The following is a 13,258-nucleotide window of genomic DNA, read 5'->3' on the forward strand; positions in this document are numbered from 1 at the left end:
TTGAAAACCTTTATATCTTTAAACGTGGTAGGAAAACCATAATGTTCTCACATATCACACATTTTGAAAACCTGTATATCTTTAAACGTGGTAGGAAAACCATAATGTTCTCACATATCACACATTTTGGAAACCTGTATATCATTAAACGTGGTAGAAAAACCATAATGTTCTCACATATTACACATTTTGAAAACCTTTATATCATTAATCGTGGTTGAAAAACCATAATGTTCTCACACATCACACATTTTGAAAACCTGTATATCATTAAACGTGGTAGAAAAAATAATGTTTTTACATATCACACATTTTGGAAACCTTTATATTATTAAACGTGGTAGAAAAACCATAATGTTCATACATATTACACATTTTGAAAACCTGTATATCATTAAACGTGGTAGAAAAATCCATAATGTTCATACATATCACACATTTTGAAAACCTGTATATCATTAAACGTGGTAGAAAAATCCATAATGTTCATACATATCACACATTTTGAAAACCTGTATATCATTAAACGTGGTAGAAAAATCCATAATGTTCTCGCATATCACACTTCTTTTCCTCCTTTTCTCAGGCTTGTCCTCAGGTCGATTATGAGAAGTAATTTTAACATCATTCTCTAAGTGTTGGCATGTTCTATGACAGTTCACGGAAAAAAAAAGTAAATACCGGAAAAACACGGGAATACTGAAAAAAACAACAACAAGTGTGGGTATGTATTTTAGTGGTTCTAGAGATTGTGCAAACTGCACAACAGACACAAGTATTTTTGTCTTTCACATTTAACACCTTCTTACAATCTGATTTGTCAGAGACTCACTTAGACTGACGTCATTAATTCACAGACACATCTCGGTTAAAGTCACTTTTTAACATGTCTGAATATTTAGGTATATACATTTTACCGTACTTCGTGTAAATACACGTTGTGTTTGTTTATTTTTTAATTTCGCGCAAAGCTACACGAGGGCTATCTGCGCTAGCCGTCCCTATTTCAGCAGTGTGAGACTAGAGGGAAAGTAGCTAGTCATTACCACTCACCTCCAACTCTTGGGCTACTCTTTTACTAACGAATAGTGGGATTGACCGTAACATTATAACGCCCCCACGGCTGAAAGGGCGAACCCGCGACCCTCAAATTATGAGTCGAGTGCCTTTACCACCTGGTCATGCCGGGCCGTACACGTAGTGAATTCAGAATTATGGTTAACATTCCTTTTCCAGTATTGAGTCTTTCCAATCTATCAACCTCACGCACATTTGGTTAAAATACGCGAATTTATTTAAATGCATCTACTGTCATACGTGTATGCCACCATTACATTTTATAGACTGGTCTAGTAGTTTATAAAGCTGAATTTTAGCTACCAGATAGACAACTTTGGCAACGTCCCTATTATCTGATATAGCTACACTCGCCAATAATGGTAGTGCCATCTAGGAGCCGTAAAACACATTTTATTTAATGAACCTAGACCATCAACTGGCATGCTCCATTAAACCAGAGATTTACGGACTTATACAACGAAACATAAATCAAATCAATACTAAGAACGACAGAGACAAAAAGATCTGCCACAACAAAAAACTAGAAAAACTAAGATGCAAACAACAGAAAAGACACCAAAACGACAAACCGTTGACTAACTTCATAATTAACGGATCCGACCGTCAATTAAACACAGACGAGAAACATCTACTTAACAAAGGACTCAACTTCGCAATAGCACCTAGGTACATTCCAACCATAGAAATCAAAACATGTTTAGAAGACCTAGCCAGGAGATTTGTGATACTTTCTACAGAGAAGAAAAACAAGGAAACAACCAAACACAACCAACAGAAAGAAGACAACTTAGATAATTTTATTGACATCCAACAGCCAAACTTCCCAGGTAAAATTACAAATTTATATTTTCCAGAAACACCTAAAAACAACATCTTAAACGATTTTTTCAAAGAATTTTCTCACAAAACCATCAACATAATTTCACAAAACAGAAAACTGAAAAACAACCTTACAAAAGGAGACATTAATTCCATTAAAAACCTAAAACAAGACAAAAACATAAAAATTCTAAAAACAGATAAAGGTAACGCTATAGTCATAATGAATATGAATGAATACATCCAAAAAATGAATAACGTCCTATCAGACACGAACAAATTTAAACCAATACACACAAATCCAACAAAGACACACGAGACGCAACTGAACAAATTACTACTACAAATGAAAAAAGCCAACACAATTTCACAAACACTTTTTTCCTACCTACGTAAAACCGACTCACGCACACCGCAAATATACGGCATCCCCAAACCTCATAAACCAGATTGTCCATTACGACCAATAATGTCCACATATGAATCGTTTAATTACAATCTTGGTAAATACATAGCATGGGCATTCTCCAAATATGTAACATCAGCCAGCTCATTCATCAAAGACTCTTTTAATTTCAAGTCTAATCTAAATCAACTTAATCATAAAGCCTTAATGGCCAGTTTCGATGTTATATCTCTCTTTACAGAAGTTCCAACCACTGAAGCCTGCAAGATAGCCTTAGAACTTTATATCCGAGACCCTAACCCAACTATAGAAATTCCCAGTAACCAGTTAGCAACCCTCATAGAATTCACCACGATGAAGACAAACTTCATGTTCAACAACCACAACCATATACAAACAAATGGCCTAAGCATGGGCAACCCAATATCACCAGTTCTAGCCAATATTTTTATGACACAAGTTGAAACACAAGCAATTAACACAGCATTACATCCACCACTATACTGGTACAGATATGTAGATGACATGGTTGCGGGATTCAAATTTACAGAACACATACTTAATTTTTTCAATCACATTAACTCTATACATCCCAACATTGAACAGGAAGAAAGCAATCAAATATCATTTCTTAACCTCAAAATTACAAGAACTGACACACAATTCAAAACAGAAATCCACCGAAAAATCACCCATACTGGACTATACATTCCTTGGAACTCAGCACATAAAACAAAACAAAAACTCAACATACTAAGAAACCAAATAAATACAGCTATAAGACTATGCTCACCAGATAAAATTAACGATGAATTAGACAAAATAAAACAATACTTCATCAACATCAATAAGTTTCCTCCACAAACCGTAGAAAACATTATACGCACATACCTAGACAGAAAGCAAAATCAACCAACTAAAGTAAATACAGCTCACGAATCAAAAAACCACGAAACCATATACTGCTGTATACCATAGATTCCTGACATCAGCAAACAAATAACCAACATTTGGCAAAAACTAGTAACAAAATATGACATTCCAGTTAATACCAAATTTATTCAAAAACCAGGCACAAAACTGAGGTCTATACTATGTAAAAACTACATTGACAAACACCACACCAACATTATTTATAAAATACAATGTGATAACTGCCACGACTTCTATATTGGAGAAAGAAGTAGAAAAATGGAAACCAGATTCAAAGAACATAAAAAGTCACCTTCACACGTTTTCGAACACTGCAAGTCAAATAAACACAACATAACCATAGAAAACACTCAAATACTAAATAAAGAAACAAACATAAACAAACGCAAAATTAAAGAAGCCTTACTTATACAACAACTTAAACCCAAAATAAACCAATATAAAGGAACGCCTTTATACCTATATTAATATAATAAAATAAATAAAATTATATATTCAAACATCTAATACCGCCCTCTACATTCCGACACTCAGTTACACAACCCCTTCTAAACATGTGGTCAGCTTCCAGTCAGTTACCTCTTTCTTTGTGAACCTGACGATGACCGAAGAAGATCGAAATGTTGTTCGCTCTTCTATGTAAAATATTTTCTCAACCCAAACGAGCCGTTTTTGCATATAAACATTTTATTTCATGTTTCATGAAATTAATTATCACTTGCAAAATTCATATAAATTAACACTTTTAAACCTTAACGTATATTTATGAATATTCTTATTACTTCATATTCTTACTACTGAATTTCAGTAGACTTAGGAAAAAGATGGACTCTTTTTCAAACCACAGGTAAGGTATGTCTTCCATGAGACTGATGTAAAATCCATTGTTCACTGGGTGCTAAGATCTACAGATATACAACTAGGTTATTGGAATGATTCTGTGAAAATTTCAGGATATTTTATATCATAATATCTACCTGGCCATTCTAGTTCTGAAAATCGCGTAGTAATTACAACATGTGGTCCATTTCATAAATTCTACTAAACTTTTCCACGTGATAGCTCGGAAAGCAAGGAACGCCACATCCGTTCACTGATCAGTTACCCAATCCAACAACTGTTTTAGATTTGACGATCAATCAAATTAATATCGATCAGGAGGCTGATATTGACATTCCATCTGCTTGTCGGAGCTGCTAGTCACTTCCGGTTCTACTTCCTCCTCATTTGGTTAATCAAAAACTACCTATAAGTATCAGCAGCTTCCCATCCTTTGTCGGGCAGGTTAAGATGACTTAGGATGATGCCCTTATTTTCTCTGACACATAAATTTACAGCACCTTCCTGTAGCAGTAACTGCCCACACAAGCGCCACAATTTATGTGTGTCTGTAGTACTCTCCTCTACTACCTCTGAGTGCACAAAGCACGCAGGCAAAGTTAGGGTCCTTCAGTTGCTCATTACAAAGCCCTTGAAGCATTACCTTCATCATTCATCATTCATTAGAATAATCTAATTTATGGTCTTATGGTTTCTACTCTCACTGAGTTCATGATCAGGACATTCCACAAATGGGCAAGGCCTACTCTATGTTGTGGGTACAGGCAATGAAAGATCACAAATTTATAATACTCTTGCAATATTGTTATCCAATCTCCTATCATCCTCTTTAGATTTTAAGAGTTCATTAACCACTTCAGTGAAGCATGTTCCACATAGATAGCGAACCTCCTATCATAGAGTTAGTGACAAGAGTACTTTATGAAGCTGCCCACAACCAGAAATTTTTCTTCCTTTGCAGTATCTTAACTTGGAGCCATGAGTATGTGAGTAATGTAAGCAATTACACATTATATCCTGCATCTATGATAACAAAGATTTGATTCTATTTTAACTGGCATCAGTGTCCAAAAGAAACTCTCAGTCCCGACAAGGATAGATTAACACTGGAGTACCCACCAAAGCAAACTTTATGGGTCAGAACGTTTGATCACATTCCTTGCCCCATTCAAAGTGCACTTTCCCTTTTATAGTTGACAATGGTGCAACTATTGTTGAAACATTGGCTACAAATCGTCAATAATATAAGGTGGATCCAAGAAAACTGTGGACTTCCTGTTTCCTCATAAATCATGACCTATCTCTAACCACAGACCTCTCATCTGAGTCTGTCAATACTTCATCTGTTCTCACAGTATGATCAAGAAATACCACCTCCTTTAATATGAATAAATATAAATACTTCCTAGTTTCAAGTCCATCTTTCGCTTGTTCTACAACACGTCTCAGGGTTTCACACATTTAATTGAAAGTGTGGACAAACACCAAAATATCATCAACATAGTTCAGACATCTCTCCCTTTGCAATCCTTTGAATGTAAGCTCTATCAACTCTCAGAGATGGCTGGAATATTACATATATATAATGCCATAACGTGAAACTCACATACTAAACCAGTCTCAGTCTTGCCTTCAACATCCAGCTCAAACTGCCAGCATCCAAAGAGTTAAACCAAAGTGAGTTTTCTATAATTTTATATGATCATTCATCAATAATAATGGAAAGACGTCAGTGTGGGTTACTACATGTATCTATCAGAAGTCCACACAGAACTTTGACATGCCTTTCTTGTTTCTGATAATTACTACTGTATATCCCTAAGAATTTTCTGAATGTTATATTATTTCTTCCTGCAGTGGCTATAACTTCATTAGTGCTTCAAGAAAATTTATGTGGCAATTATTTTATCAGATTTGTGTCAACTGTGTCTATGTGATGCTGAATCATCATTGTTCGATCCATTGAGCCATTTTGTCCCACAAATACATCAACGTATTCACGTAAAATATTGTTGAGGTGCTTTCTCAGGGTTTTGTCAAGATTATCAGCACAATTGTCAACCAATACCCTCGGGTGTGTCAGTAGCCCCCTGACTGCCTTTGGTCGTGATTTAAAAGATGCAACCTCAATGCTTTTCTTAAAACCAAAGCCTCCTTTAATATAAGTTCCTACACTTTACCCATTCTCACATATACATTTAGCGTGCACTAGTTTGGTGTCAATAATGAATTGTTGTAGGCTGCAACTTACTGTCACATACACATGTTGGATTTTGTCCCCCTCCTTTTAATACTGAACTAACCTCTCTGTCTACAAGACACCATTTTTGGTCATGCTAATACAGAGCCACTTTCATGTGCGACACTCTTTGATTTTGAAAGAACTATTGGTTCAGTCTAGCCTGGTAGTTTGGTCTTCAAGCTTCATTCTAAGTCTGTACCACTTTCTTGTGTTTGAGTAATTTATTTGTTCGTTATGGAACGTCAGCCAATTGTCTTTCTCTAGAAGATACATTCTCAAGAACATTTACCCTCCATACTGGTGTACTCTACAATGTTCAGTTTTCTCTCCTCTACATCAAGTATTTGATATCTCTTCCAATAGTGATCTTGGACATGTTACTTTCTCTATTAACAAAAACACCTGCCTCCATAAGTTTATTTCTCCTGAAGATCGTTTGATTGTTTTTCCTATATCTGACCTTCATCGTCCACAACAAGTTTTATGGCTAATAACGCTAAATGTTTTTTGTTTTTGAATTTCCCACAAAGCTACTCGAAGGCTATCTGTGCTAGCCGTCCCTAATTTTACAGTGTAAGACTAGAGGAAAGGCAGCTAGTCATCTTTATCCAGGGTTATTAATAAGGGTTGGAATTCCTCAAACCAATACAATTCAACGAGAAGTACTAAATTGAATAATAGATTAGAGTTCACATTTTAATTTTAGCATTTTACGTAGCATGTTTGTAGGATAAAAACTACAATGCCCGACATGGCCAAGTGTTTTAAGGCGTTCGACTCGTAATCCGAAGGTCGCGTGTTCGAATCCCCGTCGCACCAAACATGCTGACCCTTTCAGCCGTGTGGGCGTTATAATGTTACGTTCAATCCCACTATTCGTTGGTAAAAGAGTAGCTCAAGAGTTGGCGGTGGGTGGTGATGACTAGCTGCCTTCCCTTTAGTCTTACACTACTAAATCAGGGACGCCTAGCGCAGATAGCCCTCGAGTAGCTTTGCGCGAAATTCAAAAACAAAAACTATATTCATCATCGATAAGCAGAGATAATAGTTAATACTTGAAAATATTGGTATTTGGTGAAACACCCTAATATAGAATTCAAAAAAGAAAACAAAACTACGTTTCACAAATATTTCATTTATTATTCCGCCCGTAGCTAACGATGCATATATGAGAGAGACAATGGTATTAAATAAAAATATTTATGAAACGTTTAACTGTTCATATGTTCTTCAATGCAAAAAATAATATTTTTACGAAATTAAATATCTGCTTTCCTGTATTTGGTTATCTCTTCAAGTTGTTAGATGGAAATAGTTCTTTTTCAAGCTTCTAAAAATGATAATAATAAAATGTATATTTACTGCTGCCAAAAGTCAAAATATACTTTAACAGAGAATGAAAATTCTTGCAAACGCACAACAATAACGAGACATTAATAGACATCGTACATTTTCATGAAGCAAAATTATAGTTGTAAAAACCACAAGTTTTATAATGGATAGTAATAAATCTTTGACTTACAGGTTCAAAGTCTTGAGTCAGACTTTTAAAAGCCCCCCCAGTGGCTCAGCGGTTTTGTCTGCGGACTTACAATGCTACAAACCGGGTTTCGATACCCGTGGTGGGCAGAGCACAGATAGCCCATTATGTAGCTTTGTGCTTAATTCAAAAACAACGGAAAACGACGATGACTTTTAAGAATAGATCGCCATCTATAGTGAACTTTCCAAGTCAAATATGTTTCAAGACTAAAAGCACTTTTTAAAAACATCTCTAGATATAAATAAATTAAAAGAAATAATAAATTGAACAAATTATTGCATTAAAAATACAGACATCTTTCTTTTGTCGATGTTTATATTCATAGTGGATAAAATGGAGTTTTCATTTCTTGTGCAAAATCTAATTCAATATCAAAAGTATTTAGTCAAAATTTAAATTATATTTTGATATTCTTAAACTTCATACAAATTGAATTGAATATAATCTAATAGTATTATAAATCATTTTTGTGTAATGTTTAGAAAAATATTTGTCAGAAGTGGGATTCGAACCCACGCCTCCATACGGAGACCAGAATACACACACCCACTTTAAGAGGGTAAGGAAGAACCTTGAGTCTGGCGCCTTAGACCGCTCGGCCATCCTGACATGTTTTAAGTTTATTAAAATATTTTATATAAGATAATAAATGTTGTTATAAATATAATTTTTCTGCAATTTATATTTATAATTTTTAATTTGTTATGCTATCAGAACAAGATAATTAAATTAATTATGGTGAAAGATACAAAAGTTTAAGTGCAATCTAGAATAAGAGTCAATACATCCATGGTATATTATTTGCATTCAACCAATAACTGTATTTTACCCGTCATAATATCATTATATATTGTTTCTTCATTTATTGTAAATTCACATACAGTTAAAGTATATTTACAATTATATCATGCATGCTCTTTTGTATTATTAACATCTGATTCAAGTTACATAATAACTACTTTTTAGCCTATTTTACCATTCTCAATCTATTTTGTGTTCTTTCGTACTTGTTAACTTGTTTTATTTAACAAACTTACTGTTTTCGTTTCAATTAAAATAAATAATTCTGTTATATCTTATATCTCATTTGTTTTAGATAATATGTATTTCACTTTAACTACTGTAATGGATTTTCCAATGTACAGTAAAACCTGTCTAAGTCGGAAACCGCATAAGGAGAAAATCTGTACAAGCCGGAAATATCAACATTTTGCAGCGTTATCAAAGACTTCTTTAGAAAAAGGTCCTCTATATGGCGGAACCTGGGTAACGCAGACGGAAAACTGTCACCTACATCATCTATCAACAAGAAGGATTAAAACCTGAGTAAGCCAGAAAAAATGTTTTTGATTAAATAGTAATTTCTTATTTAATTAATAATTTCTTTAAATATTAATAAATTCCCGGCCACTTTGTTACAGTGAGTATTGGTTAAATATATTCTGCTCTTTTTTCTGCCGTAATTATTTCGGAGGTCGCTATTCGAAAGAACGATTGACTCTACATTTGGTCGCATCTGTTGATGGAAAACTAGAGAAATCATAGGTAATAGATAAAAGTGAAAATCCGCGCTATTTCAAAAATGTAAGGAAGAATCAACTTCCTGCGGAATGGAAAGCGAATAATAAAACATGGATGACAAGTGCTATATTAAAGGAATTTTTGAACAAAAGAATGGAACAAGAAAATAGGAAAATTCTATTTTTCCTGGATAATGTAACTTGTCATCCAAAAGTTCAATTTTTACCTCCATGTACAACATCAATTCTATAGCCACTAGATAATGGAATTATACAGTGTATAAAATTGAAATACATAAATTAATGCTTCAGCATATTATTGCAAACATGGATGACTGTAGGAGAGCATCTGAAATGACCAAGAAAATTGACGTGTTAGATGCAATTACATTTTTAAGTAATTCAATCAAACGCGCAAAAGATGAATGAGTAATAAAGTGCTTTCGAAACTGTGGATTTATTCTCAATAATGGCGGAGATTGTAAAGAAGTTGTTTGTTATGACGATTCTAGTGAAATCCAAATTCTGATTGAGAAGATTGATGCAGATGATTCTGTGATTGCGGAAAGTTTTGTGAACGTTGTCAAGAATGTTTTAACAGAAACTGATGAAATTGATTTAAAATCTATAATATAATTGCAAGGTGGTAATAGTGTGAGAGACTTAGAAGATGAACAAAATGGAAAAGATAATGAGGAAATAGAAATTCCTACTTTATCGCAAGTGTTAAGTTATATTAACGCTATCAAATTGTATGCAAAATTGAAGAGGGAAAATGAACTTCATGAAAAGGCCGTAGAATTGTTGTTCTGTTGTAACTGCATGAAAAAGCTCATTAAAAAAACGAAACAGTTGAAATTAGACACTTTCTTCAAATAAATTTGATTGAGATTTTGTGTACTTATGTATATTTTGAATGTATATTTTTGTTCTTATTGTAATAAATATAGCATAAACAGTATAATAACTTTATTCACAAACGTCTTACTTCCCTTGAGTCAAGCAAATATAACGTTCCGCTCAAAAATTATATATAATTAAGGAAATGCATGTTCACTATGTCTAAGCTGGAAATTTTACTCTGTCCAGTGCGATTCCGCCTTAGACAGGATTTACTGTATTTTGTAGATTGAAATCTACAACTAAATTAACTCGTTAGATGGCAGCATAGTACAAGTAAACATTACTAAAACGCGCGTTGTCATTGTCCACGCTGGAACTTAAGTATGGGTGGGATGAAATGTGGTACGGCTTGTAACTTCAATAATATCTATAAACTTTATATATATACTCTGTACTTTGGTATCCATTCTGTACTATCCTGATGACAAAAAACATCTAACATCTGAACAAGAAAACCGCTTAGTTTTCAGAAGAAAAAACTTGTGGTAATATGTAAGATCCGTAATATAAGTTGCGAATAAGGCATGCTGAAGAATTGTAAGGGCTTAAACACGTCAAGAGTCCGGCACATTTTCGTATTTCCTGTGTAAGTGTGTTATGTACTTGTAGGACTTGAAATCAACATTAAACTATCTAAGTGGTCGTCGTTGGTTCAAGAGGATTAAATTTCCAATTTAAAGAACCCAAAGCAAGAAAATTTTGCTTACTATTAAGAGAACTCAGGTGAGTGTACTATTATAGAAGAGTTGGAGATTTTTGTTGCTAACACTAGTACTAGTAACAGTGTTACTAGTTTGATCTGTGCTGTTCAGGCGTTTAGATACGATTAGCTATCATAAACGCTATTAGTCACGGAATCAAACCTTACAATGAGTAATCCAGAACTTAATACAAACTCAGAGAAAATGACTGACAATTCTACGTCACATTCTCGTCACGGCTCGAAGTACTCTATGACGCTGAGAAGTCGTTGTCAGGACGATTGTTGCGCAGGGCCTGCAATGGAGTTCGGACGGTTAACCCCAACTAGGTAAGTGATTTATGGTAACAATATATTAATGTTAAAACATATAATACATAACTTAGCACCTACAGTTTAACATCACACTTTAATACAGTCCATATCCAAACCTACGGTGGCGTAAAAACACAAACAAAACGCTAGAGATTATAGCTTGAACTTATTCAAATATAAAATAACACGCAACACACACACACAGATATATATATTGTAAATATTACGTTGAACAGTTGCAAAGAGACAGTAAACAATGAACCTACTGAATGTGTTAGTTGTCGTATATTACAGTTGTTATTACATTATTAACTTACAAAGTTAAAACAGTTATATAAAAATAACAAGTGTTACGGGAAATATATTATATTATTACTTTATTAAACTAATTTAATCTGAATTTTTGTCCTTTATTTTTAATAATTTGGCCGTTTTCGTGTTTCTACCAAAATAAACCACAAAAGTAATCTCTGGGAAACATGCGCGTTCACTTACACACGCCTCAACATGTCCAAGCAGGATTTAGTTTGGAAAGCGAGGCCTACGATTAAATCAATATATATATTGTGAACCATTTGCTAAGCACACCGTGATTGAACCGAAGTGAATGATGCTGATGAAACACGTATATTACAAATATAATAATGCTAGTGGAACGTGTATTACGAACTCGTGATATTAGCGAAATGTGAAGGTTAAAAGATTAGCGATGTAAGCGAAACGTTAGGATAACATAAGATTATTATCCAAATGCAGGTTAAAATAAACTACATTTGAGATCGTGTAGGTTAAAATATGAGTAATGAGTATACGTTAAAAATTAGTAATGATAGTGAAATTTATAATCAGCAAAGTGAGGGATGCTTTTTTTTTTTTTTTTTTTAATTTCGCGCAAAGCTACTCGAGGGCAATCTGCGCTAGCTGTCCCTAATTTATAAATTGCAGTGTAAGACTAGAGGGTAGGCAGCTCGTCATCACCACCCACCACCAACTCTTGGGGTACTCTTTTACCAACGAATAGTGAGAGTGAATGTTACATTATAACGCCCCCACGGTTGAAAGGGCGAGTATGTTTGGTGTGACGGGGATTCGAACCCGCGACCCTCAGATTAAGCTGTTCAGGCCTTTGAGACATTGGCCTATCCCTAACGCATATAATTTGTTTAAGATTTAATAGTGGATTAATGTAGTAAATTTGTAGATCCGAAAATAAAATACAATTATAGGGTAAGTCAACAGTGTTAACTGCTGATTCGTAGAGTATATTGGAAATTCACCAAAAGTGACCTCCAGTTTTGAAGCGTGGGATTAATAAGAACTGTTATGTCTTTCAAAGGTTCCTCCTTACCCGTAGGAAGATATAATTGTACCATACAGGTTGGAGACTTTTACTTTAAAGAAATTCTACGACCAAATTGGGCTATTGAAGTGTGCTTGATAATTAAGCGTTGTGGGTCTCGTGTTTGGCTCTGGTGCAACATCAGAGATGTAGAATCGAACTAGGCCTAGCTTGAGTCATTGCAGGATAGACGAGTTCCAGCACCATTTTGTTTCACCTCAACATGACTGTAACATTACTCCTAGCACAAACAAACCTTTAGAACTGGTTACGTGTAGATAGCATTGGAATAATGTAATATTGTGATTACGTTTTTAAATCCTGTGTAGACTGCTTCGTATATAAAACGACAACAGTAAAGTTATGCATTTTGGAAAGCTTATAATTATAATTTCCATCAACCTTTAGTTGTAAGAATCCAATGTTTCATCTGGACCTGAGGAACATTAAAATGTCGTCACTAAAAAACTTCAAATAGTGAACTTGTTATATTGTTATAAATGAAACATTACGTACAAATTATACCCTCTGGTACAATGCACATTGAAATTCTATATTAAAAATCATTGAGTGAAAGTACAGAAGAATGTAATATGTCAACAACAGTACACCTGTTAC

The 13,258-nt window shown here is 34.3% G+C and overlaps 1 protein-coding gene and 1 non-coding gene across 4 annotated transcripts in view; one reads left to right on the forward strand and one right to left on the reverse strand.

Annotated features, from left to right (window-relative positions):
• Nucleotides 1-8,354: 8,354 nt before the first annotated feature.
• TRNAL-CAA (transfer RNA leucine (anticodon CAA)) lies at nucleotides 8,355-8,472 on the reverse strand. The gene is made up of 2 exons: nucleotides 8,435-8,472; nucleotides 8,355-8,400 (listed from the first exon to the last, which is right to left on the reverse strand). It is a non-coding gene; the product is annotated as a tRNA-Leu (tRNA).
• A 2,116-nt stretch (nucleotides 8,473-10,588) lies between these two features.
• Nucleotides 10,589-13,258, forward strand: part of LOC143238001 (uncharacterized) — an 86,969-nt gene continuing 84,299 nt past the window's right edge. For all 3 annotated transcript variants that reach the window (XM_076477862.1, XM_076477861.1, XM_076477863.1), the window contains exon 1: nucleotides 10,589-11,316. In XM_076477862.1, coding sequence (XP_076333977.1) covers nucleotides 11,156-11,316 — 161 coding nt within the window. In that variant the 5' untranslated portion in view covers nucleotides 10,589-11,155. The remainder of the gene's footprint in view (nucleotides 11,317-13,258) is intronic.

This window comes from Tachypleus tridentatus, chromosome 13, assembly GCF_004210375.1.
Source record: "Tachypleus tridentatus isolate NWPU-2018 chromosome 13, ASM421037v1, whole genome shotgun sequence".
Taxonomy (NCBI): domain Eukaryota; kingdom Metazoa; phylum Arthropoda; class Merostomata; order Xiphosura; family Limulidae; genus Tachypleus; species Tachypleus tridentatus.